Source organism: Cygnus atratus, chromosome 29 (genome assembly GCF_013377495.2).
Source record: "Cygnus atratus isolate AKBS03 ecotype Queensland, Australia chromosome 29, CAtr_DNAZoo_HiC_assembly, whole genome shotgun sequence".
Lineage (NCBI taxonomy): Eukaryota > Metazoa > Chordata > Aves > Anseriformes > Anatidae > Cygnus > Cygnus atratus.
Window position 1 is genome coordinate 77,919 of NC_066390.1, and position 26,539 is coordinate 104,457.

The window sequence follows — 26,539 nt, forward strand, 5'->3', positions numbered from 1 at the left end:
TGCCGGGCCGCGGCCCCCGTCCCCCGCCCCGGTGTGCGGCGGCGGCGGCCTGAGGCCAAGGGGGGGCGGCGGCGGCGGCGGCGGCGGCGGCGGGGCTGGGAGCGCCCGGAGCCCCCGGGGCCGCGGCCGGTGAGTGCGGGGCGGCCGGGAGGGGGGGAGGGCGGGGGGTGTCGGGGAGCGGCACCGGGGAGCGGGGGCACCGGGAGCGGTGCAGGCCCCGGGGGGGGGCTCCCCGCGGCCCGGCCCCCAGCGCTGCTCCGGCTTCGGTTGGGGGGCGCGGGGGCGGCAGTTCCCAGCCCTCCCCGGCCCTCCCCCGGGGTCCCCCGGTCCCACCCCCCGTTCCCCCTCATTCCGCCCCGCTGCCCCTCCGCTCTCCCCGGCCCTCCCGTTCCCCGTCCCCGTTTCCTCCCCGGTCCCCCCCCTCCCCCCCCCCGGTGCTCCCGGCCCAGCCCGAAGCCGCTCCTGACGCCTCGCAGCCTGCGGCCGCTGTGCCGGTGCCGTGGTTTATCCCAACGGCCCCGCCGATTGTCGTTAGGGCCCCTTTGTAACGGGCTCACGCTTCTCCTCGGGCCGCCGGACGTGAGGTGGGCGGTAAGCAAAAGGGCGAACGTTTCTCCCGGGACCGTGGCACCGGCTCGGCCCCCCCCCCCCGTGGGTTACGCCGGGGGAAGTTTTCATCACTTCGGGTTGGGTTTTGAGAGCCGGTGTCTCCCGCTGCCGCTTCCTGCCTTCCTTTCCCAAATATTGCGCTTCGGGCTCGGTTTTTAGGCGCTTTGATTCAAAAGCGAGTCCGAATCTAAAGGATGCGTTTGGCCTCTTAAAGGCGAAACGATTCGTGGCCAAGCCAAGCCAGGATGTTCAACGGTTCTGCGCGTCGCTGAGAATCTTCCCAAGCAGAAAGCTGGCACGGGCAGCCCTAAAGAGCTGGAACACCTCAAAAGGACCCGGCGCAAACCCCTGCGGGCGAGTTTCCCTGCAGCCCGAGGGTGCTTTGCTACCTCCTGGGGCTCGCTGAGGCCTTGGGGAAAGGGCAAGGGGGCTACGTGCCGAGCTTGGGGCCTCTGCACGGAAAGCAGCAGCGCTTGGCCGGGGCGTTTCCCTCCCGCCTCGTGCCCGCCGTGCCATGCAAAGCACCCGAAACCCGACAGCAGCTCCCGGTGCCGGTTTTCTTTGGCAGACGAGATAGGGAAACGCCGTGTTTATCGTGGGTAGGCACACCGGGCGGGGTGCCGTGACGTCCTCGGAGCAGGTACAGGGACGTTTTGTCACCCAAAGTACCCGGCCCTGCTTCCTTGTGCTGCCCGAGGAACCCAATTAGCTCACGGAGGCGCGTGTCGGAGAGCAGCTAACGCTCGGCCGTGCTCTGCATAATGCGTTTGGCGAAGGAACAATAAGCGTGCGGATTTAAACAGAATACAGACAGCTAATTATCTCTGAAGTTAAGCGCTCGGCTCGTTCTGCACAAAATAAGCGGCCTCAGGAAACACTAAAAAAAAAAAAAACGCAAACTACCACAAAACCCCCGAGCCCCAAGAGTGATATTAAGAAACCATTTTTTTCAGTCCTAAAATGGCTCTTTGTGTTGCACGGCCGTACGATCCTTCATCGTCGGTGGAGGCAGCTTCTGGAAGCCACCGGTCCTGATTTTGGGGGGGAAAAGCCCAAGGAGCGGCCATGTCGGGTTTGTCGTGTGTTGCTGGACACCGTGCAGTGCTCCCCTTCCTTTCAGCGCAGGGTGATAAAGCGGAGAAGTTGGCTCGAGGTGACCGAGGCCCCTGCTGCCCGGGAGAGGCGCACGGGTGCGGTTTGGCCTCCTGCAAACTTAACGGGAATTTGCTGAGGGGGAAACCCACAAAGCCGAGTCTCAGGGTTCCGGCGCTGGGATCGTTCCTGGACTTCTGGTGTAAACGTTGATTTTTTTGGAGGGGGGGGGGGGATGCGCCGAAAACCGAGCGAATTCCCCCCTCGTGCCGCCACCTTGCAGGGCTCTGGCACCGTCCTCTGGGGTCCCTGCAAATGGATTTCTGCTTGGGAGCGACGATACGTTACGAGCAGAGCCACTGATGGTACTTAATGCGTTGTGCGCGCTCCCGGAGCCTCTTAACGAGCTTGATCACCAGGATTAAAATCGCGTGGCGAGGGACTGCTTAGCTCAGGAGCCAATTAGCCCGACGCTCCGCGCAGCGCAAGCCAGCCGGAGCCAGGCGTGAGGTGCATGCTGGCATCGGGTCCCAGGGCGGAGGGGCAGAGCCCTCCCGAGGAGCAGCTTTCTCCCCCAGAACGCCGGATTTCTCACCGAAACCACCTTGGAGCGGCTCACAGCAAACCCCAGCCAAATTTCTCACCGATAGTTCAATTTCCTTTCCAACGGGGAGGCGCGGAAAGTTTACGGGAATAATCCGTCCAGACGGAGCGGGAACAGCCCGGAAAGCTACCGTTGTGGGGGGGGCGCTTTAAAATCGGTTCTCCTTTGACGTGCTGGCTGGGAAATCAGGAGGACGTTTCCCAAACCGGGTGGAACGCGTCGCCGCGTGCGTTTCCGCCGCGACTCAGGGAAGCTGCGCGTCGCCAGCTCGGCGAGGGGCCCGGCCGTGGCGGGGCCGCAGCGTGCCGTGGCTTATTTTGCACCCCACCGATGCTTTACTTTCGCCCCGCAGGTCGGTTTCGTGCCGCCTTTGTGCCGCTCCTTCCCCATTCCTGCGGCCGTGCGCGGGGCCCGACGCAAGCCCTTGGCTGCCGTCGCCCTTGGCTGCGGGCTCCAGGTGACCCCTGCGGCCGCGCGGGCTTTGGATGAAGCCTCGGCCTTAATTGCATCACCGAGGAGCGAGGATCCTCGCCAGACCTATTGGAGGCTGTTTTGTTTCCCCAGCCCGTTGCTTCGCACCTTTTGCGCGTGGCAAGGCTTAGTCAGGAGCTTGCCAAAGACTGGTTCGGAAGCTGCCAGCTGCTGCTCGGTTTCCCCCCCCAAGACTTAATTACTGCTCGTTTTTCCCCTTTGAAGTGGGTAAAAGTGTATTTCCTGGGTGATAAGGGGGAGTAATTTCAGCCGGTCGGAGATCTCCTGATAACTTCCTCTCCAGCAACTCTTTTTGCAGCCGCTTTCAGACTTTGAATGACTGGAGCGTTCTCGGTTCTTTGCTTTTCAGGGATGGGCGCGCCGGCGCTCTGCAGGCGTCCCTCCTTTCGCAAGCTGAGTTTGAGGGAGCTCACCTGTGGCAACACAACGTTTTCTCCTTGTGCTCCCCTGCCCCTCCCCCCGGGTTAAAGCACGCCTTCGTTCGTTTAAAAAAAAAAAAACAACAAAAAACAAACAAACACAAAAAAAGTGAAATTACCAAGGGGTCTGTAAAGCGCGGTTGTGGTTTGCAGTGCGGGTTGTTGTCTTTGGGCGCTTTGAAAACTCCGAGCAATGGGCGCAGAGAGCGCGGAGCTCCAGTGCCCAGAGCTGCGGTGCCCAGAGCTCCCTGCAGCCCTCCCGGCCTCGGCGTGGGGCCCAGGACGCGCTCGAGGCCCGTGGCCGAGCGCTTCCTGCCCGCGGCCGCAAGCAGCAAATCGAAACCTGGCCGCTCGCGCGAACCGGCACACGTCGGGGAAACGGCCTCAGCCTGCGCCGGGTTTCCCTGGGTGCCCCGTCTTTTGGCACGGGATTTCAGGCGGCGTTCAGTGTCCCGAGGCAGCAAAAGACCCGTCGCTGTTTAATTCCCCGGGCCGGAGCTGGTGCCTGCGTCTGCAGGTAAAGAATTCTTCTGCAGCCTCTTGTGCACTGGCAGCGAGCATCTGCACCTCTTCGTCCCGTGCTCAGCTTGCCGGGGTCACTGGCTGGGAATAACTTTTGAGCTCCTGTGTGTTTAAGAAAGGAAGACTCCAGGTACACGAAAACCCTATTCTTAAATTAAAATAGGCTCGTCGGGTCCCTGCTGGTGAGCCGCGGGGCGGTGTTGCCGACCCTGGTGTTGCAGGAGCGTCGCTGCATTCCTCGGGCTCGTAAACCGTGTCCTGGGGGCGGCCCTAAAAAAATGATCCTGGCCAGGGCGGGTGGGAGTTGAGCTGCTAATTATTTCTGGAGCAAATTAGCTGTGTGTTTCTCTCTCATCGCGTTCCCTGATGGTCCCACCAGCAGTGTACGAGGCCTCCTCTGACCGCTGGATGTTTTGTCCTCAGCTGTGGCGCTTTGCAGCTTGGCACGGCCGGGCTGTGCCTTTCCCCCCTCGCCACGAACGCGCGGTCGGGAGGCTTTGCGAGGGGGGGCTGCCTCCTTCCCGGGGCCGAGAAGCTCTCCGTTGTTTCCTTACACCGAGCGCCCCGGGGTTCTTTGTTTAACCTGTCAGCGCCCTTGGCGTGCGCCTGCCCTCGCTGCTTCCCCCGGCTCTGCGCGCCGGGAGCGGGTGAAGATCCGTGCGCGTAACACCGCAGCGGAGCCGTCCCTGCAGCGTGGCCCATGCCCCGCTGAAACCAGCGGGGAAAAATGTGTGAGCTCTGCCGGCCCCGGGGCGCCGCTTGCGTTCATGGGAGAGATCCGAGGCTGCCGCGATGCCAGCACCAAGCCCAGGATCCGCGCTCCCAGTCCGCCTCGGCTCGCGGCTCTTCGTGGGCGCGGTGTTTGTGCCGTGATCTTCTGTGGGGGGCTGTGAGCCCCCCGAACCTCCCTGGCTGTAAGGCTTGCCCAGCGTCCTGGGGTGCTGCAGGAGCTCTGAGTTAAGCCTGTTGAAACCCTGCCGAGTCTGTAGGGAGCTTGGCGCTTTGTATTTGGTGTTGCTTTTTGCTGGCTAGCTCTTCTGCAGCGCCTAATGCAAAATACACGTTTTCCTCTGAAAAAGCATCAGCAAGATGATTTTGACAAGCCGAGAGACTTGGGGGATGCCTTTGGCTAGTTCAGCAGCAATTTCTTACTTCCTTTGTTGTTTTTTTTTTTCCTCCTTTCCTACTTAGAACCCGGGAAGACCGACACCAACGGCTGCAGTCAGGCGTCGTGACAAGAAGCTGCTTTTCAGAGGAAGGAGCCGTGGTGCTCTGCTGGCCTGTCAGCACGATTCTGACAACTCCAGACCCTGACTGCCCTCGCAGCTGGGATTTTGCCATCCCAAACCAGATATCTGCCACTTCCCACGTTGAAACGAGGCGGCGTGTGAATTGCAACTGCCAGCTACGGTACCTGAGGGCAAAGACTCTTTTTTTTTTTTTCTTTTTCTTTCCCCCTCTTGTGTAGCTGGACGGTAGAGCAAACACACCGAGATGTCTAAAAAGCAAAATGCAAAAGGTAAGATGCATGCGACTGTGGTGCAATCAAATGTCAATACACAGCACGATTGATTCCAAAGTTATCAATTAGGGAAAGGGTTAATTGCTTTTGCTATGCTCCTTTCCAGGCTGCTAATGTCACTTGACAGCTTATTGTCACTGTCTTGGTGACATGGTACAACCTGTTGGGTTTGCTGACATTTCTAGCAGCGTTTCAGTTGTCCAGCTGGACAGTTCTGATCCTGTGAGTGGCTCTATAACGTTAATATTGCCGCGCTTCCACTGTCAGAAAGCAGGAGAAAAAGATTTTCCGCGGCTGAGGAGTTGCAGAGCCAAACTTATTATTTTTTTCCCCCTCCTCCCTGGGGTCCCCAGCGCTGGTGGTGCGAGGCTTCCCCTCTCTGGCTACGGCCGGTGTGCATCTGCGTGGTGTCGGGGCGACTGTGGGATTAAATCTACCGAGTTTCACCCCGTTCCCGAGGCAGCCCTGGCCCTCGATTCTGCCAGGAACCTGGTTAAGAAGCAGGGGACGCGACTCCGGCCGGACCGATTCCATCTGCCCCTCGGAGATGGGCGTAGAAGGGCTGCAAGCGGGTTTGCGAGGAGCTCTGTCCTCAGCGGCCTTCCTTTGCCGTCGCACGTTAAGCAGCAAAGCCGCGCTCGCGTCGAGCAGCTCATTTCAGCGAGGGATCTCAGCTGCCACACGTGAAGCATTAATTCCAGAGTGTGCAGGGAGGGGTGGAGGGTTACGAGTTTCTTTTTATTTGAGCCGACTGCTAATTAATAATTTAAGGCGCATGGGTTTGACAATTCGTGTCCTCTGCCTCAAGAGAAGAGCTTTTGTTCTCTGTAGATTTCTTTTCTCCGAGCAGCTTTGGCGTAGAAGTGGTGTCTACCTGAGGAGCCCTGCTGTCCTCTGACAGCTAGACCCGGGCATGATTTGAAGCAATTAGCAGCAGTTATGGAAATTACTGCACAGGGTAATTCCTGCATGGTTTTTAAAATGCTGTATCTGTGGCTGTGCTTTTTGGAAGCTTCAGTACAAGTCGTAATGAAATTACCTTTTCCCAGCTGCTGGACGTGGAGCCCAGCAGTTGGTGGTGCTGAGCACACGGGGAGAAAAATGTGCCTTGGCGGGCAGGGAGGAATTATTGCGGCCGGGCAGGGCAAAGGAAGAGGGCTCTGGGAAACTGCTGGGGAGGGACAGGGAGAGCTGCTGCTGCGTTGGGCTCGGCTTTGGGGTGCTCCTTTGCTGCTCACGGTGTCAGCGTGGTGCTGTGGTATTTTCCAGCCCTCTGTGAGAGCCTGGGCTTGACCAGGTGAGGAATACCTCTTCAGCTTCTCTTTTTTCTGAAGGCAAAGCAAAAGCCTTGTGCTGCGTAACAGAGGGCCGGAGAGAGGCGTTGAGAGGTGCAGAACGAGGGAGAGCCGTGGTAAATAATGCAGCAGTTTTGAAACCGAATCGGGAGCCCACCTGCTGCTGCTGCTTAGAAGAGCCCCGGATCATTGTGAACATCTCAACTAATCAGAAGGGAAAACAGTTCAATCTGCAGCCCAGGCATGTAATCAGCCCCGTTCAAAACCCGTGTGCACGCCTACGTGTAGCTCCGTCCCCCTGGGCTGTGCCGGATGGCTCCTCTCAGCCCTCATCCGTTCAGTAAGGGGTGGTTCAGAAATTCAGAGGGCAGGTAGTCTCCGTGATGCCAGACCACTAAATAAATATTTTTCCGGAGTCTAGGAGGTTTGTTGGCTTACCGCTGTCGGAGTGATCCTCGGTTCCCACCGCTTCTCTTCCCGCCCCCCCCCACCCAGTGCCAAGCGAGCGTGTTCCCTCTCATCCCCCTTCCGACTCGATTAATTGATTTGAGTGAAAGCAGCACCAGGCTCGGGAATGACTGCTGACCCCGGGATACAAAGCAATCACATAAATCTTGTTTCCGGACATCAGCCCGCAGCTGTAGGTGTGCCAGGTGCCTGAACCAAACGGCGCTCGGGCTCCTGCTCATCTGGATGCATCACGGAGCCGTTTCGATGGATGAGAAATTGCCCTGCGTGAGTTTTGGAAAGGGGAAAGGTCTTTGGTATCAGTCGCTGGCAGCCAGAGCAGCGGGGAGCCTGCACAGCGGAGTGAGAAGTTCCCTTTTAATCTCCCCCTTTGTTTACCCGCACGGCGCTCGAGGAGGAGAAGCTCTTCTGCAGAACCCGGCCGTGCTGGCTGCTCGCCGTTTGCTCAGCCTGTGCCTGGAGGACTTTGTGGGAGAACCCCCGGAGCAGGAGATCGCCGCGCCGCTCGGAGTCGTGCAGGGAACACGCGGAGCCGGACGCGGAGCGCGTTCTGTAACCCCATAAATCCCATCCTGGCTTCTGAGGGGCTGATGCTGGGAGCCGCTGGGGGCTCTGGCTGCATCCCTCCATCTCCAGGTTCAATTTGATTTTCCATCCCCTGCGTGCGGGTAGGAGCCAGGTGGGGAAGGGCAACTCAGGGAGGCTCAGCACCATGGCTCCGTCCTGCTGTGCCACCTCTGCTCCCCAAACCTGCCCACGTTTGCCTTGCCCCGCTGCTCGTGTGCTGAAAGCAGAGGTGCTGCCTGGCCTCGTGCTCGGAGAGCTGCCCCACGGCGAGTTCAGCCTATTCAGGCGAACTTTGCTTTAATTCCTTGTTCAATTTTCCCCCTCTTCCAAGCCATCGGGCACCTGTGGCCCTGCATGTGGGATGCAGCCTGCGTTGGCATGTCGCGGCCATCCTGCTTCTGCTGGGCTCAGACCTCTGGCAGCCTCGAGGGGAGATCTCGGGGTTGCAGGTCCCCCTCGTGGCCCCGCGTAGTCACGCTCTCCTGAAGCATCTTCTTCCTGAACTGAAGCCTGGTTGAAACCAATCACTTTCCTGTGTCAGGTTTGGATTTCAAGAGGCTGCATGGCATGCTTGGGCCCTTCAAACTGATCTGAAAAAATAAGCGGGGTTTCTTGCCTAGCAAAACCCTGTCGTGCAGCTGCCATCTCCTCGGGCTGCCTCTGCATCGCACGGTGCTCTCTTTGGGCACTGAAATAGTTTCCACGGCAGCTGATGGAGGCACCAAGTCCCGGTTTTTGAATGGGCCCCAGAAGTGAGCGATGATGGAGGCTGAGCAAGGGGAGTTCGTCGGCCGAGCGCAGCCCCTCGAGTAGCTTCGTGTGTTTTGGTGGCAGGGAGGGCTCGCAGGTGCGCACGGTGGTGGTGGTCGTTCTCCTGGATCATAAGGACAGGCAGAGGTAGCTGTCAAGTCCTGCAGGAGACCTTGGATTTTTTTTTGTTCTGCATCCCTGTAAACCACAGCGTTAAATTCTACTCGGCAGATGCTGGCACGCCCTTATTTTTGCTCAATTACTGTGTTGTTTCTGTGTATTTTTTTCTGATGTCAATGAAACGTATCGGCGGCAGCACAGCATCACGGAGTGATCCGCAGCAGACCTGCAGGTGTTGATTCCACCCTGGTTTAGTACTTATTGCCCTCAAATTCACGGGGAGAGGGCTTAGCGCTGGTACCTCTGCTGCCTGTTAGCAGGAGCTGTTCCACGTGAACAAATAGTGGGGCGTGGCGATGGAATTTGTAAGGAAAAGCAGGACACTCCGGGCTGGCAAACGCGAGCTGTGGAGCTCGAAGTGCAACGCCTGGAGCCTGGGAGCAGCGGAACCACAAACAGCTCCCACCGACGTGATCTTTTAAACAGCATTTCTTTCGGAAATCCTGATTTACCCATGTTTTTGGGTCCTTCCATCTACGGTTACACCTGAAAGAGCAGGCCGACAGAGTGAAGGCGTTCTACCTTACCCTGATCAGGAGGATGCGTTAATTCCTGTCCTGTCACCCCCTGCAGCTCTGGGCACCGCCGCCTTGTGGTCCTTGCAGGCGGAGGAGAGCGGAGATGCTCGGCATGAGCAGTGCCGTGCCTTCAGGTGCTTCGTGTTCCGTGTCAGCGCTGTGCCCGGCAGAGCCGGCGTGGCTACCGCCGACCTGAGAAGCTGCAGACCCCATAAACGTTTCCCAGTCTAACTGAATCTTGGCTGCACTCCAGGCAGCGACGCTGGGGCTTCGCGAGCCCGGCATCACTCGGAGAGGGGCTTTCGGTGCTGCCGTAGCAAGGTGGTGTCGGGGGCCACTGCGCTTGGCGCGTCTGCCCCAGGCTGTTCTGATTCCCGGCTGCCAAGAAGCCGAGCGGGCGTTTCTGAGGTTGTAGTTTTAATTCTTGCACGTGTCTCGTACAGGAAGGACTAATTAGCGGCGTTACAGGAGGAGCAGACTGAAATAAGCCGGCAGCGCGATATTTGGTAGGGTGGATTCTTCCTGGTACCCTCGGTGTTCCTATTGAGGAGAAACAATTAGTGCGATAAATAGCGATGAAATACAACAGTAAATGATCTGGGATGAATGACTTCTTGCCACCCCATTTTCCTGGAGGATACAGCTGGGAACCCAGAAGCAATTAAGGCCGTTAGCGTCGCCTCTGGAGTTTATTGCATCAAATCACCGGGGTAGCACCGCGTGGTGCCGGCTTCGACGAGCAGAGTTCAGTCCGAGCAGCAGAGTGCCTCGTTATGTCAGGCATGTCGGGCACAGTCGGAGCCCTGGCAGTGCGGAGGGGCTTTCTGTCCCCGCTAAGATGTTAATTCCCCAAATCCCGGAGTCACCGGTGGCAGCCAGGCTTGCGTCTGCGAGGACATGAGCACTTTAAATTCCGCCCGCTCTTGCAAGTAGCCGCTACCACGAGAGACCCAAGCGCCAGCAGCCCTTTTAATGATGCCTGGGAGTGCTCCTGGGCAATATCAAATGTATACAGCGTAGTCTCCGTTGCATAATTTTTGCATGATAAACGTTTTAACACCAGGAGGGCTCGGGCCGTGGCGGAGTGACGGGGAGCTGGAGAGGCAGCTGGGAGCGCGATGCTGACAGGTCCGGTGCCCTGTAAGACCAAGTGCAAATGGAGATGTGGGAGGGATGGGATTGAGCGGCTGAGAATGTGCTGCATGGGGGAGCCAAACTTCATCTTCCCTGGCACCTGGGTCCTTGGTGGCTGCTCTGCGAGGAGGATTTTGAAAAAAGATTGCAAATTCTCACTCAGCGATGGGAATCTGAAGGCCATTTACAAGATTAAGGGCTGCGAAGTTGGGAACTCAAACTTCTGTGAGCTCCGGAAACTTGAGGAAATCTTGCTCATGGGGCTGCAACGGGTAAGGATGGAGCGGGGAAGAATTTAACCATTCATCTGTAGCCTTAATAAGAGCCTGACCTTTCCATCATGTTCACAATTCTGTCACTGTATTTGGAGGCATCGCAGTTTAAATGCTACATCAATGTCTGGGAACCGCGGAAGTCAATGGTGTGTCTCAACGCCACGTACGAGTTATTTAGAGGAGGCGAGGGAAGGAACGTGAATCAGCAGCTGGGAATAGCGGCTGGGCTACAGCACGGGGCAGTGACCGGACGAGCTGCCCTGTCCCCAGGCAGTCCCCAGAGCCACCGAGCGGTGGCACCTGCAGGAACCCGGCTGAGGAGCTCAGCAGGAGGACCCCTGGCCTCGTGCTTGAGGCTTGAGCTGGTGCCCTCTTAGGAAATCTGCCCTCGGTGCTGTGTGTGCATGGGAAGTCCCTGGAAAGGGCTTTAGGGGCTTGAAGCAGGAGGCGAGGGTGCTGGGGTGCCCACCCGCGACCTGCTTTATCCCTTTCCTCTAGCAAACCTGAAATTTGGGCTGCGCGGACCTTTGGCAGCAAAATCAAGCGTGGGTCTGTGATTCCAGCCCCTCGTGGCGATCTCTCGCGGCAGGGCCCACAGATTTCTGCGACCTTTGCTCGCTGACAGGGAGCAGACCTGTTGGCGATGGCTGTCTCAATTATGGGTCTCTTTTGGAAAATAAGCATTACCTTGGAGATCGTAGCTGGCGGGGAGCGCAAGGTGCTGAATCTTCAAACCCATTTATCAGGCTGCTTGCCATTTGTATCTCCAGGTGGAGGAAATTGGTGAGCACACTGCTCGAAGGCTCTCGCGCTGAGGCTGTCATTAACTCTTTATTACTCGGCTCAGGAAAAGATTAATGCAGAAATGGGAGGGTGGAACTGGTCGGCTTCAGCGAGATTGTGTTGTGGGCCAGCCCTGCTGGGGCTTGCATTTGTTGGCTCGCAGCTCTGATCCATGGTTGGTTTCAGAGTTTTATTGGCTTCCTGAGCTCAGCGGGGCGTTGGCACGCCGGGTCCATCCGGGATCACTTCGTAGCAGCCCAGCTGGCAAAACAGAACCTGGTCGTTGAGCGAGGCTGGGATGTCACGGCTGGTTACCCTCCGGTAACAGGATCGGCCCACGGACGCTGCGTTTGTAGGATTTCAGTGTCCTCCCTGGCAAGGCAGCCAGCTGGGGCTGACCTCTCACTTCATCTCCCTCCGAATGCCTCCTGGTGCCTGTTGTTCAGAAGACAGCCTCCCTCTCCTTTGTCTTCACAGATCCGTCTGGGTTTATTTTTGATGTGCAGTCCAACACTGTGATGGCCCAAGGAGGAACCTTTGAAAACATGAAGGAGAAGGTAAATGTGTCTTCTGAGACTTTAACTCGCCACGCACTGTGGAAGAGCTCATGAACGCTGTATCTTTATCTGCTCTCGGAGGTGAAATATGTTTCTGTCTGGGAGCTAACTGCAGTTCTGTCAAAAGCAAAATTTTATTCAGGCTAAATCGTCCCGGCACATTAAAGTTTTATAAGGAAGTCATCAGTTAAGGGTTTCAGACTGCTTGCAGAAGGGCTGCTGTAGGCACAACGCAGGGTAAAGCGGATGGTTTACGTGTCACCTCTTTCCCTCCCTCTAGATCAGCGCAGTGCGTGCCATAGTCCCCAACAGGAGCAACAACGAGATCGTCCTCGTGCTGCAGCACTTTGACAACTGCGTGGACAGAACGGTGCAGGCCTTCATGGAAGGTAACCGCGGCGGGTTTCTTGGCTGGGTTCGTGGCCTCGTGACTCCTACCTGCCCTGTCTGTGGACCTTTTTGGGAAGCAACGGTGCTCGTGCAGCTGGGGCTGTGTGTAAGTGCCTCAGCTGGCAGGGAGCTCTCGGAGCTTCCCAGCATGCCCAAGTACAGGCTCCGCACAAAGGCGAGCAGCAGCCTGTTCTCTTGCCAATTTCTGGTGGTATTTGTCCATCCGGGGGTCAAGGCAGAGAGAAGTACTCGATAGCTCGTTAGATAATGGGTGTTAGGTGCTCAATCACAGAAACTCTTGCTCGTGTGTGCAAAACCAGGTATGTCGTCAGCTTCCAGAGTTGCTGTCTGTACTTTGTGCTGTGTTAGATGGGTTTTCTGACCCTGCTGGTGATGCTGCCTGGCTTTTTGCTGCTCTTGTTGCTGTGCTGACCATCACAGACAGCCACGCTGTCTGTGCCCACAGAAGCCGCGGTGGCTTCGGGCATCCTGATCTGGGGTCCCTGGCAGAGAAAGCCAGCAGGTGTCTGACCACAAGCCCAGAACGTGCTCCGGCAGGGCTCTGAACGCCCAAACCTGTGCTGTGACAGAGCCGAAGCGAGGTTGTTTGTCTGGAAACAGCTGGCCCTGTGTACTAAGGGAGTAGTCCTTTTCGGGCCAGAGCAAAAACGAAACCGATCCTTTTGTTACGTCAGCCAAGAGAACTGAAACTGCTGGGCGCAGGAAGTGTCGTGGCTGGCACCAGGTGTGGAGGTGCTTCCACGTGAAAGAGCTGGAAGCAGGTGCCTTGTCCACTGCTCATCTCTGCGTTTTGTTTTAGGCAATGCCAGTGAAGTACTGAAAGAATGGACTGTAACAGGCAAAAAAAAGGTAATGCATTTGAATATACTTTACTAAGGTATTTATCTCCTCTTTTATTTATTTTGAGGATGAGGGAGAGCATAAATTCAGACTGCAGAGAACAGTAGGCATTCCTCATAATTTCAATGAGAAAAGAAAGCAAAGAGCGAACACGTATATTGATGGGAGCAGAGCAGACTCCCCGAGATGATCACTAGGTTATCAGGTGCCTCACTATTCAGGGCAATGATTTACACGGTAACTTCAGTGCAAGTTGTAAACATCATCATCTCACTGCATTTGCATTCAATTTAGTTGTCAGGCACATTGTGGTGGGTGCAGCAGCAGAAAAAAGGCTTCTAGACTTACTGCCCTAGCAATAGCTTTTATTCTGCTGACCCTCCACAGGACCCCTAATCCACGCTCCCAGCCCCACGCTGAAGTAAATCTTTCTCAGGTCCCTTTATTTCAACAGAGCTCTGTAATTCACTGTTCGGATAGTCGTGCAGTTCCATTTTTCATCGGTAACCTTTGGAGCTGAACAGTTGCATTTAATGCTGAGGTCTGTGGAAATATATTTCTGTGTCATGTAAGCTTCCTCGCCTGTTTTGCCTAGTTCTGTGCTCAGACCCCTGTGAAATGGTTAAATAAAAATTTGCAAAAATCCAGGACTTGATATTATGATGTCTAAATCCACCAGGGCAAGAATAAAATCATAATTATTCAGAAGGACTCCTTTGAATGCTTGAAAAGCACCAGAATGAAACAGGGAGGGAAAAACTGCGACTGAACAGCCGCGTGCTGGGAAACAGGGGAATTTTTGTCAGAGCAAGGTCTGGAATAAAAGAAAGTTCTGCCTGGCTGCCACAGAAAGCCCTGGGAGCTCCCCCCGAGCGGCGCGGGGCTGCTGCAGGTTGTGGCCCCAAACCTCTCCCGTTGCCCATCGGTTACGCAGCCTTGGTCTCGTTGGCGCACCGCCAGAGAGGATAACGCATTCGTGTCGCATTAAAGCCCCCGTGTCTGTCCTCATTGTGGAATAAATCCCTCCGACTGTTAATAGGATCAACAGCCAGGCTGGCTGAAAAAGCACTTAATTCAGCTACTTTCAGCCAGTAAGCATAAGCTTAATTTTCCCTTTAGGAATTAAGCTTAACGTGGTTTTTTTTTTTTTTCCCCTTTTGTGGCGCGGATGCCTAATCCTCAGAACAAGAAGAAGAAAACCAAACCGAAACTGCAAGCCGAGTCGAGCCCTGGCCTCGCAGACCCCGGGAAATTGGTGCCCACTGAAGAGGAGCCGTCGGCGGACTCGGAGCAGGGTGGAATTAACGGTTACCATGTGAACGGCTGCGCCCACGACACCGAGTCTGTGGACTCGCTCAGCGAAGGTTTGGATGCGCTTTCAATTGATGCCAGGGAGCTAGAGGATTGCGAGTCTGCCGCACCAGCCATGCCTAATAGAACAGGTTAGTCTCTGTAGGGTATCGCAGGAGGCACCGAGCGCTTAAAGAGCAGAGCACTGCCTCTTGCCTTTTGGGTTCCTTTGTTTCGGGTCAGCTCTGGGCACCGAGCTCTTTGGATGGCTCTTCAGGAGCGAGCAGCTCGCCTTGATTTCTGATTTCTGCTCGCTGTCGTAAAGAGGCGGTCAGGGCTCTGCTGTGCTCCTCGCGTTCCCCTGTAAACGAGTGTGCTTTTCTACAGCAGTGCCTGAGCTAGAGAATGGAATAGCAGGCTTTGACACAAAATCGCTCACCATGCATCCTTCCCAGAGCCCTTCATCTCTTAGACAGCGGCCTGAGCAGAGGAGCGCTAGCAGGTCTCTGTCCAGATCCACTGCGGGCAACTCGGCTCCCGCCTGCCTGCCAGGAGCGCGGCTGGATGACGTTCCCATCTCACCTGCCAACAAGAAGCTCGGTAAGGCCCTGGGGGGCTGCACCCACTCCGGTGTCGCGGCAGGTTGCTGCTGGCCGAATTCTCGCCGCCTCTTCCGCGGTGTCGCTGGCAGACAGCGGTGAGGCGTGCTGGACTTTGATTTTAATGCAAGCTAACATACTTCTTATTATCTGGCCACTAACTCGCACTCTTCTCCTCTTCTCCCCTATGCACAGTGGGGAATCTTGACAGCAGTTTAGATGGTAGTGCCCGGAGCAGCAAACCCATGTGTGTGAGAAGCAGGGGAGGAGGCAGCCAGTCTCGCTGCATACATTTAGCCCATTCTTCTGCGTGCTCCCTCACCGAGCCTTTAGGTTGTTTCTCATCTTTTGTGAGAATTTGTCGAAAGGCCAGAAGTTTGGTCCAGCCCTGTTACAAGAAGTGACAGCCTCCTTCCACCAGATTTTTTTTTCCTCTTTTGAGTGCTTTCTCCACAGCTGAGTTCTTAAAATAACAAAGGGGGACAGGAAGGACCTCAGAGACCCCAATTGTGATCGCAGTTATTATACTTAGCACAGTGAGACGCGGTGGCGGTGGTTCACCTTGGTGCTGTGCGCTAAAGCTGTAATGAGCAGTTGTTAATGGAGCTTGGCAGGGGGCAACTGTGCTCCGGCAAGCTGCGGAGGGCTGGGGCAAGGTGCTGCACCCTGATGGCGAGCTGGGACGCAGAGACTAACCCTGGCAGCAGAGAGCCAATCCTCTCATCTCCTGGGTTGAGGAAATAACCTTCTGTACAAATTTAATTTTAGCTCCCGAGATACTTCTCTTCTCCAAGCGAGCAGTCGTTTCGTATCGCTCAGTGATGCGGTGCGCTGGTCTTGGGAGCAGAATTCGCTTCCCTTGTTTCCTGTCCCTAACACATGCGAGAAAAATTTCAATAATTTTTTCAGACAGGGTCTTCTGTGAAGCTACTTTATTCGCGATTGCAATGGCGGGCGTCCTGCAGGCAGGAGCGCGCAGCAAGAGTTTATCATAACCTTACATTCCCTATTACCCGACACCTGATTTCTCCCGTTTCCTCTTTGGCTGAGTACTACAGGTTCAGAACCTACTCGATGCACATCTATACCATATATGTACGTTTTTATTTGACCAACCGTTAATTTTTCCTTTTCCTTTTCTTTTTTCTTCTTCTCTCGTGACTAGAGGGCCCGTGATTTTTGTTTTTACTGCTCATCCTGTTTTTCTTAGCTATCCTCCTTACTTTGGGACAGTGGGACCTTCCCCTTATCTGCTTAACATAACTCCCCACTGCTCTGCCACACAATCACTGTTGGATATGCAAGGTTAGTGGAATTTTCCACTGCAGAAACACCTTCTATTGCAAAAACAAAACTTTGTTTCTCACACACAAAAGCGACTCAAAGATGCATTTGGTGTAAGTGTGGTGATAGGACAAGGATTTAAATTAAAAGAGGGTAGGCTTAGATTAGATATAAGGAAGAAATTCTATGATTCTTGTCATGTATTTGAAAATGTGGAGGGACATCTCTGCCCATAGAAGGAAATTCCACAAGCTCTGGAAGATCTTTCCCCAGTAGGAAAATCTCTAGAGCTGTTCCTGCTGAACCTAGTGCCTTTGCGCTGGGGAAGGAAGTTTTTAAAACCAAGCAGCGCAGTGTTAAAATAAGAGGGAAAGCCATCTCCTGATTTATCCCTGGTGGGAGGATTTAGCAGTATGATTGACATGGCTGTTTGAGCTCTCTCTGTCTCTTGGTAGGTTCTAATATTGAAAAATCAGTGAAGGATCTCCAGCGCTGCACCGTTTCACTGGCTCGGTACCGGGTTGTGGTGAAAGAGGAAATGGATGCTTCCATTAAGAAGATGAAGCAGGTCTTTGCTGAACTGCAGAGCAGGTAAGTAAAATGTAGGAACGGATCCAGATGTTGAGGATTAAGATCAATGAGTTTGGAATAGGACTTCAGCTTTCCAGTCAGCCTAATGGCATGCTGCTGTTTGCCCTGCTGTCCAAGCGCCGTTCTTCAGCGTCTGAGAGCTCAGCATGTTGTAAAGAATAAGCTGGAGTCTAAAGTCTTGTGCTCTGCAATTTTCAGAAGCCTTCTTTGCAGGCAGCTTTGCTGGGCTGTCATCCCCCTTGTGCAGCGAGAGGCTAAAACACCTTCAAGGCTTCGGTGTGTCCGTCCGGGTCTTTGACAATCTTTGGCACTGCTTTTGTATGAGAGAGTTAACCTGGCACCATAAAGCCATTTTAGACACAGATAAGGCAAGGAACTCTCCAGATAACTACTGTCTGCTAGGTGCTGGAAGGGAGAGGTGTTGGGAGCAAAGAGTGCAGCAGTTTGCGTCTTTTCAAAACAAACATTTATATTTGACATCTTCAAATTAGGGTTCAATATAACATGGAAGAGCAGGATCCTTCCGAAGGTATAAATACACATTAAGGATCATTCTGTAGAGCATTACTTCTCCTTTTTTAAACCAAGCTTTTAATACTGGGCATGATGTTCCCTACGTGTGTAATAAGGTCTTTTTAATGAACGTTTTCATTGTTTTGGGTAAGTGCTTTAAGGTGATATTCCAAAAATCCTAACATCAGATGCACTTGCTGTCCTGGCTGACTGAGTCTATTAGTGAGAAGTTGTTCTTCTTGGGTGTACAAACATGATTGCTTTTCGTAGAGAAATATTCATAAGAAACTGCACAGAGAGTTCTCCTTGCCTGAAGTGAGTAATATTTGACAAGTAACTAAAATGCTGCTATCACGCCAAAGGATTAAAGTAGAGACTTGGCAGACTTGCAAATCTGTGTCAAAAGCTATCTGTGTCTGTAAACTCTGTGGCCTCAGAGGCAAGAGTATTTAGTGGTAGTGATGTAAGGATTGCTGAATTCTGAAGCCCTTTAGCGAACTTGGTTGTTCAGCCTGGACTTTTTTTCTCGTGCGCGTACTTGTGTTGAACTTTGCTACCAGGAAGTGCTCTCCTGGAGCAGAATGCTGCCCCGCATTTAAATTCAGCATGTGCTAAAAATAGTGACAAAGAGTGTTTATGGAAGACTTTTGAACTCAACCGAAGAGGCGAGAGGGAGAGGCAGGGTTGGCGGTGTCTGCGTGCCCTCACCCATGTTTTGATGCTTCCTAACACTGGTGGTCTCCGAGCCAAAGTTGGACGAGGAGCTCCCACCCCCTCTCGTGTTCTGGAAAAGCTGTAGCAGGAGGGGATTTTCCCCACTGATGGCTGAGAGATTTGTAGCCCTAACTCAGGTGTGTTCATATTCATATTAGACCCTGCTTTGTTAGTGGCTACCGAGTCACGGCTGAGGCAGATTCAATACTACCACTGCATGCAGTGGGTTTTGTTAGGTTTTGTCTGCCTCCCTACCTTACAGCATCTCTAAAAACCTCCCTTGCTTTGGAAAATGTCATTCTTCTGGTTACCGTGCCCGGGTCTGTATAAGCAATCCCTCGCCCTTTGACTCTGTGTTATCACCTGTAGAAGGCTTGCTTCACGTTCGGCGAGGTTAAAGACCCAAGTCCAGTCCCACGGCGCTGCTCCGATAAGCCGGGTGGGCGAAGCAGGACGCACGGTTCCGGGAGCCTTCTCCCCTGGCGCGGGGCCACCGGGAGCCTTCTCTGACAAATGCCCAGCGAGGGAGCTGCCCATTGGGGTGCCGGCCCCACGCAGCCCATAGGCAGCCCCTCTGCAGCCAGGGCATTCAGAAAAGATTTGCCTTCCTTTTCCCAAAAGTGATGCAGCTGCCGGTGAGCCGAGACGTAATTTGTTCCATCACAGCTTTCTTTTTTTTTTTTTTTTTTTTTTCCCCCCACTCCCCTCCTGACCCAGAGAACAATTAGTGTATTTTTAAACCCCGTGGCACAGGACAAGATCCAGCAGTTAAATCCTCTTGCTGAATCACTGCTCCGGCTGGCGTCCTACCAAAGGCAAACCTGATTTAAAAGCAGGTTTGTTCATCTGAAACAGGAAACAGGAGAAGCAAAGCGGGGACCATTTCAGCTCGTGTGTGTCACAGACGCACTTCGGGTGTCCTTTTAACCAGCGAGGGTTCCTGGCTTCAACCCCTCACCAGAAGCGCGCCGCGGTCAGGCCTGCACCGAGGCCAGGCGCACGTCATGGTCTCTGAAATCCACCCTGAGGGGTGGGGGTAGGTTTCCTGCTGTGCGAGGATTTGTCATGGAATCATAGAGTGGTTTGCGTTGGAAGGGACCTGAGAGCCCATCTAATCCCAGCCCCCTGCCATGGACAGGACCCCTCCTACCGGACCAGGCTGCCCCCAGCCCCATCCAGCCTGGCCTTGGGCGCTGTCAGGGGCGGGGCACCCACAGCTCCTCGGGACAGCCTGCGCCAGGGCCTCACCGCCCTTGGAGTGAAGAATTTCTTCTTTATATCTAATATAAACCTGCCCTCTTTTAGTTTAAAGCCATTACTCCTTGTCCTATCATCACACACCCTTACAGAGTCCCTCCCAGCTTTCCTGCAGCCCCTTTTAGGCCCCTGGAGCCTTCTCTTCTCCAGGCTGAGCACCCCCAGGTCCCTCAGCCTGTCCTTGTAGCAGAGGTGCTCCAGCCCCTTTGTCGTCTTTGTGGCCCTCCTCTGGGCTGGGGACAATGGGGTAACCTGAACGAGGGAGTCCCGACAGTCCCCAATTCCCACAATATTTTTCCTGCAGGAAAAATATCTTTTTCTGGCAGGGAAAGCAGCAATTCAGAGCCCCCCGAGCCTTTTGGGTGGGGTGGGTGAGCTCAGCGCTGCACGCTGAGTTGGGCATGGGGCCGAGAGCCTCTCTCCTGGCGGCTGGCTCACAGCCGAGCACTCAGCGTTATTTTATCTTCGGCAGCTCCCGGTTTATCTGCTGCCCCTCTTTCTTCCTGGTGCACCTCAGCTTCCTTTCTTTGAGCTCAGCCTTTCTGGCAGAGGCGGATTTGCGTTCCTGTCCCGGGACAGAGCAGCGCAGTACCGGGTGCTGTGCTGCACGGAGCCGGGGGCAGGCAGTTGGGTCAGCGGGGAGCAGAAGCCATGCGGGGGCCTTCTCGGGATGGAAGAGCACCGGGGGCTGCTCCGAGTCGCTCGTCACGCAAACCTCGGGCCGAGCGACTTGACCTCCGTTCCTCAGCCAGCCCAACTGTAAAATTGGGTAAAGGCCTCCAGCTGAGCTCTGCTGAGTAAATTAAATTACAAAGGGACGCAGGCTGTAAGCTGTGTCGGGGTACGTGTGGGTCTGCCTGCAGGAGAAAGCCCAAAGCAGCCCGCAGGAGCGAGGTGTGCGCTGAGGGGGAGGCGTAGCGCGGCCGGGCTGCTCCTGCACCCAGTTAATTGTTGTAGCCACGCTCGCACCTGCGCGGCTGCGGCTCCGGGGGATTTCTGCGGTGACGTGGTCCTGGGCAGGCACCGGGGGCATCTTCCTGGACACTGCCTTTGCTTCTACTGTTGTGGAGCCAGGTCGAGCTGCGCTGGGGACGGCTGGAAACAAGGTGAAGCCTTATTAGCGTAGCTTTTGACACGCGCTGTTGTATTTGTGCAGTTGGGCTGAGAGTGCCTGACCTGGATCAGGCCCCTGCTGTGCTACGAGCAGAAACAATTCCTGCCCTGAACGGGCAGATGGACAGAGCGATAAATCAACAGAAGCCGCCAAATGTCAAATCTGCTGTTCAGAGGGAATTGTTTAAATTGATCTCGCTTCCATCCTCTCTGACATGCAGAGGCGCGGGAGCCACGGTTCGAGTTTGCATTTCAGCTGCCCTGTGGGTTCCCTCACAGGCAGCCACTAAAATAAATACTCTTCCCATTTTCAGGCAAACCGTTCTCGCTGAAAAAGCCCATGGCCTGTGCTGAAGGGCTGACCCTGTGCTTTGCTGATATCGCCCTCGGTATAATTCGGTGTCTGTACTGCAAGCATCGTAAAGCTCACGCGTGCAAGGAAGGATTTGCTTTTATAGCGCCATGCTTTGACCCCGCCGGCAGCTCAGCACCATGCAGCCCTTTGCTCACCCTCTCTCCTCCCTCTCTGGGAGGGGGGAGAGAGTCAGAAAGAAACGAAAGCCTGTGGGTTGAGATAAAGACAGTTTATTAGGACAGGAAAGAGAGGAAAATAATAATAATGTGTACAAACAAGTGATGCACAATGCCATTGCTCACCACCCGCTGACCGATGCCCAGCCTACCCCTGAGCAGCTGCTCCTCCCACCCCGGCCAGCCCCCCCATATTAATTGCTCAGCATGACCCCATATGGTACGGAATACCCCTTTGGCCAGTTGGGGTCAGCTGTCCTGGGTATGTCCCCTCCCAGCTCCTGCTGCACCCCCAGCCTGCCCGCTGGCAGGACAGCGAGAAGCTGAAAAGTCCTTGGCTTGGTGTAAGCACTGGTCTGCAACAATTAAAACATCAGCGTGTTATCAACACTCTTCTCATCCTAAATCCCAAACACAGCACCATAACAGCTGCTAGGAGGAAGATTAACTCCATCCTAGCTGAAACCAGGACGTATTATTTAGAAAACAGGAACTGAAATGAATGTTACAGGCTGGATGTCAAATGCATTCAAGCTGCTGGTGGCGGCTGAGGGAAGGTGAGCTGCAGCGATGCCGCTGGCACAGCTGAGGATTAGCTGTGGGAGGCGTAGCGTAGAAGCACAGAAACGTTTCCAGGGAGGGTGTGTGTGAGCAGTTGGATTCCTTGTGGTGAAGAACAGCTGCCACCAGTACCTGGCTCTGTCCAGAGTGGGAGCACTGGTGTTTCCTCTCCTGTTGTAACCCCGGTCATTTGGTGGGATCAGAGCCCTCCTCTTCAGGCTGCAAGCAGCGGTGCTGCGGAGCTGCCTGCCCTGCCCTGCCCTGCCTTGCTGGCAGGTGCTCAGTCGCCCAAACGTGCTGAATTCGGTCAGTAGCTGCGCGGCTCTGCTCGCACAAAGGCTGCCGCCGTGATGCCCGGGGGAATCGCGGTCTCGTGGCAACGGACACGCTTGAGGCACGCGGAGCCTCCTGGCGAGTGGCGATGCTTCGCCATGACCCCCTGGGGTGCTCCCACCGCGGGTGAAAAACCCTTGGACCATAGGAGATGGGTGGTGGGGACTGCGCCTCCCGGAGCGGCGCCTGCTCCCGTGTCGGCCCTGCAGCCCTTTGGGATCTGCATCGTGCACTCTGCCATGAAGTGGGGCAGAGCACCCGAATTGGGGTTTCTGGACACTTTTCTAGGTTTAATTAACTACAAAGGGTGTAAGAGTGAAGCACTGCGATGAGGTGGCTTCACGGTGTGGCTTCCGAGAGGCTGCTGTCAGGGAACGGTGCCCAAATGCCCGGAGCTGTGGGTCCCATCCTGCCCCGCTAGTCGGTGCCCTGAACAACTAACTCTTTCAAGAGCTGCGCCCTCGCTTTGCTCTGTTAAAGTCCAGCAGAGCGCGGCTTCGCCAGCAGCACGGCTGCCGTTCCCTCTGCCCTTGCCAAGTGGCTCTGACTTCACCGGAGTAAGGTGACCATGCACCCAGCTGGTTCTGGGGAAGGCAGCGCCGTGCTCCGCGCTGACCAGAGCAAGTTTTGTGCCAGCAGAGCCTGCACCACCGCTCGGCCTCCGGAACAAAGCCGGGCTGGCGGCAGGCTCCTGCTGCCCTCTGTTGGTCTCTGCTCGCTGGCCAACAAACCCAGAAACCGCCAGCCGCTACGCTTTTTCTGTAGGGTCTTGGTGTCCCCTTTGTTTAGTACTAAATCCTTCTCCTTTTTCCTTTCCCTATTTTTCCCCAGCCTTATGGATCGCGAGGTGGCGTTGCTGGCCGAAATGGACAAAGTGAAAGCAGAAGCAAGTAAGGCTCCAGCTTTATACCAGCACCCGGCGAGCCGTACGTGCTGCTGCACTCTAAAGAGGCAGCCCCCCAAGGAGCAGATTTTTATTTACTTCCTGCTCACGTTGTTCTAAATAACGGAGTGCGCTATGCAGCCAGAACCTGCCCCGTACCTTGAGCTAGCTGTGTGCTGTGACCGAACTGTTTGCTGCCTGACGTGGGTCTCAGTGTGCGTCCTCTGCGAGGCCATTGCTCTGTGCCCTCATCAGAGGGGGGATGAGCTGCACCCTTCTGACAGCCATTGCTGAGCACTTTGGCATTTTGGGCAGCTGGAACGGACTTTGTCAGCCTGCCTGGTGCCGTTAGGAAGCTCCATGGGGGGACAGCCCCAATCCCCCGAGCCCAGGAGGCCCCGGGGAAGTAGTTAGCACGGGGAGAGGAGAGAGGCAAAGCTGCTAAAGCTGCGTGTCGTGCCCGTCTTCGAGTCAGCTCACAGCTCAGGTTCCGTCTGCGTCTGGAGCCGCGAGTGGCTGCAGCGGGGGGAGCTGGGGCTGCTGTGCAGCTGGCACGGGGCTGTCCGTGGGGGCCGTGGGGCACCTGCTGCTTACCAATAAGGGGTTGGGGCTGGGGCTGCTTCGGTGTCGGCGCGGCCTGAGCTGCGATCTGTTCTGCAGTGGAAATCCTGGTCAGCCGACAGAGGAAGGCCGAGGCCCTGAAGAAGATGACTGACGTGGCAGTGCGGATGTCGGAGGAGCAGCTGGTCGAGCTCAGAGCTGACATAAAGGTGAGCTTTCCGCTCCGCTCCTGTCTGATCTAACTTAGTCCTACTCTCGCCCGAACACGATATGCTTTTTTGTAACCTCCTGGGTTCTTGATGCATCTGGGTGCAGTTTTCTGTTGTGCACAAGACTTCCCTGGTCTCTGTAGTGTCCAAATGCGTCACCAGTGCTCTGCATACCGCTGTCTGCAGCCACGCAGCAGGGCCTGGGACCCTTCATCCCAAATCTTCCCTCTTAGCATATTTTGCGCTATAAAATACTAACTTCAGCCAACAAACGACCATCCAAACATTAACCCTGGTGCGTGCAGTTCAACCCTCGGCCATTGTGAACCGGCACAGGGCCGGGAACGTGGCCAAGCTGCAGCTTTGTCCTCGGAGCAGTAGTGAAAACCTCCCGCTGGTGCAGGCTGACCTCTGCCTTTCCACCTAGCTCGAAGAGCCTGCCTGCTGTGCGTGAGTTGCTTTTATATTCTGTAAAACACTTCTGCTCGCCGGCACACCAGCTCCTGTCACAAGAGGTCAGTGCGAAGTTGCGTGAAGGATCAATTAAACTCCAGCTTGAAAACCGAGCTGCTGTCACCTCTGTTCTCCTGCAGCACTCGCCCCTGTAGCAGGATTAGTGCAGCCGAGGAACCTGTTGCCTCTGAGCAGCCAGAGCAGAGGCCTGGACAGCGCTGGCTGCAGACTGGAGCCACTGTGAGGCTGTGGCTGGGCTCCCAGGGCCCGAGGAAGGCTGCTTGCCTGGAGGTGGAAGTCATGCAGCACAAAAATCTGTTCCTTGGTTTCCTTAAGTCCTTGTAGCCACCTGCTTTCTCAGCCAAGGCTTTTCAAGCAGCACTCAGCTCAGATACCTGTTACTGGGCCAAAACAGGAGAGCTTTGTCTCCATCTCCCATTCCCGTGCTCTGTAACTCAGTGCCCGGACTGAATTAACATGCGTTCTCTCTCTTTTCTCTGAAGCACTTTGTGAGCGAGCGGAAGTACGATGAGGAGCTGGGCAGGGTGGCGCGGTTCACGTGCGATCTGGACGTGCTGAAGAAGAGCATCGCCTCCTTCGGGCAAGGTGAGTGGGCTGGGAGCTGGGGTCCACCAGAACTGCACATCTGTCCCCAAACTGTGACAGTGGGAGAGGAGTTGGCTGCGGGGTGGCCTTCCCTTGCCCGGGGCTCTGTTCTCCTTCCCTTCCCTGTGAGCTGAGCCCCTGTACAGTCCCCACAACTGAAGTTTAATCTTGCCACAAAACGCTCTGTTGCTGTTCAAGCCTTTGGCTCCAGCCACGAGCTGCCCCAGCCACGCTGTCACAGGGCCCAAGCAGCGGCTGGGGGGCAAGTGGTCGGGGTCTCGTGTGCAGAACGTGCATTTTGGGGTGTTTCTCTTCCAGTTTCTCACCCAAAGAACAGCTACTCCACCCGTTCCCAGTGCAGCTCTGTCACAGCCGTGTCCCTGAACAGTCCCAGCGAGACCTCCGCTCCCTCCAGCCCCGCGTGTGCCTCTGCCTCCGCCTCGAGCCTTACCGCAGCGAGCAAGAAGCCCTCGGCCCCTGCAGAGGCAGCAGTGGGGGCCACCAGCAGCCGTCCTTCCCAGCCTCCCCGAGAGGTACCTGCACCCCGAGGACAGCTCGCTCTGCGCTGGGGGCACCGGAGCTGCCCCCGTCCACCCTCGCTCACCCTCCCACCCTCTTCCCTTCCAGGCTGCCCCGGGGAACAGGCGCCCAGGAGCCGGTTTCAGGCCCCAGGGCCAGCGTCACACCGGTTCCCCCGCCACCGGGCGACCCAGCTGGAACCGACACCGGAGCAGGCCGGGCCAGGCGCACGGCGGGCATCAGAACCCCCCGGGGGTCCAGCCCCTGGGCAGCCCCCGCCAGCCGCAGCCCCCGGAGCCCGGCCCTGCCGCCAGCACGCACAGCCCGGGGCTGCCGCAGCGCAAGCCCCGAGCCAGCCGCCAGGAGGGAGCCAGCTCCTGAGGGCACCGCGCTCTCCCCTCCGGTCCAGCGAGGGAACAAGAGTGTAGGAAGCTCCTAGCCAGAGTTGTTAACGAAGGAAAGTTTACACTTCTCTTTTCTCATGCCATTGTTCAGTTGGTTTTCTTTTCCTTCTCATCCCTTCTCCCCCCGTTGTCTGCTGTTCTCACGCCTGTGCTGCGCTGTCCCCGTGTTCAGCCCTCCCCACGCTCCCCTTTCTTTTACCTTTTCCTTTCCCCTCTGTAAATCCCTGTGGCTCCGATCCCACCATTGGCAGAGGGGGGCCCCAACGCAGCCCCCAGCCCCTTTTTATTTTTTCCTGTGCACCACCACTGGGGGCTCACCTCGGAGGAGCCCGTGGCAGCCCTGGCCTCATGCTGGCAATGAGGCTGAGCGCTGCGAAACGGGGGCTAGAGGTGGTTTTGGGGGAGCTGGGGGCTGCATTTTGGGGGGGGCCTGGCAGAAATCCAGACCTCTGCCTTCAGGGTGTGTGGGGGAGGGGGGAACACGCAGCCAATGTTTGCACCCTTTGCTCCTCTCTTTGTTATGTTTGGGGGAAAATCTCTTCATTTTATTCACTCTCCCCTTCTCGCCTGCCCCTTCATACTGCAGCCTCTGTCCCTAAATTAAATTTATAGCAATATCAATTAGCAGAGCTAATCCTAGGCGATACCAGGTGGGAAGCGCGCCGGGCCTCCCTTAGCCTTGTTCGAATAAAGACGTTCACGTTCAACGCCACTGCCCGTGCTGTGCTAGCCAGGACTGGCCCCTCTGCCCCCTCCCTCCCCATTTTGGCAGACCCAAACCGGTCCCACCTGGGGGGGGGGGGGGGGGGCGGCTTTACTGGGGTGGGGGGCAGTGCCCGGGGGCTGGAGGAGGGGCTCTGGTAGCCGTGGGGATGCCACCGATGGCGGGGGGGGGGGCGGTTCTCTTGGCTCTTGCAAAAGCCTTCCTGGGCACCATCGCCCACCGCTTCGCCGGGACGCGTGAGTGCACGGGAGGGGGACGGGGGGGGCCCAGAGGGGGTCGGGGGGGACCGGGAGGGACCGGGAGGACGGGGCACACGCTGGGGGCTGGCGCTGCCCCCTCCCGGGGCGATAAATTCC

At 56.0% G+C, this 26,539-nt stretch overlaps 1 protein-coding gene across 4 annotated transcripts; it reads left to right on the plus strand.

The window, feature by feature from the left end:
• On the plus strand, positions 1 to 26,171 carry SPATS2 (spermatogenesis associated serine rich 2). Of its 4 annotated transcripts, none has more exons than XM_035571606.2 (13): positions 1 to 129; positions 4,930 to 5,257; positions 11,708 to 11,787; positions 12,068 to 12,176; positions 12,998 to 13,047; positions 14,222 to 14,480; positions 14,719 to 14,928; positions 16,667 to 16,802; positions 22,656 to 22,714; positions 23,368 to 23,477; positions 24,434 to 24,536; positions 24,855 to 25,069; positions 25,164 to 26,171. In XM_035571606.2, exons 2-13 carry the CDS (start codon positions 5,233 to 5,235, stop codon positions 25,434 to 25,436), a joined length of 1,629 nt encoding a protein of 542 aa, XP_035427499.1. In that variant the 5' UTR covers positions 1 to 129; positions 4,930 to 5,232; the 3' UTR covers positions 25,437 to 26,171. The 4 variants fall into 4 exon arrangements, with proteins under 4 accessions (XP_035427499.1, XP_035427500.1, XP_035427498.1 ...); XM_035571605.2 differs by having other exon boundaries at positions 2 to 129; positions 14,716 to 14,928; XM_050715949.1 differs by lacking the exon at positions 1 to 129 and adding an exon at positions 573 to 591 and having other exon boundaries at positions 14,716 to 14,928.
• Positions 26,172 to 26,539: the final 368 nt, after the last annotated feature.

Bases quoted from the DNA above. Each gene is read 5' to 3' on its own strand.
- SPATS2 (XM_035571605.2), top strand. From the start codon at position 5,233: ATGTCTAAAAAGCAAAATGCAAAAG. The intron at 24,537-24,854 runs GTGAGTGGGCTG...TTTCTCTTCCAG, and splicing joins CATCGCCTCCTTCGGGCAAG to TTTCTCACCCAAAGAACAGC. The intron at 25,070-25,163 runs GTACCTGCACCC...CTTCCCTTCCAG, and splicing joins CTTCCCAGCCTCCCCGAGAG to GCTGCCCCGGGGAACAGGCG.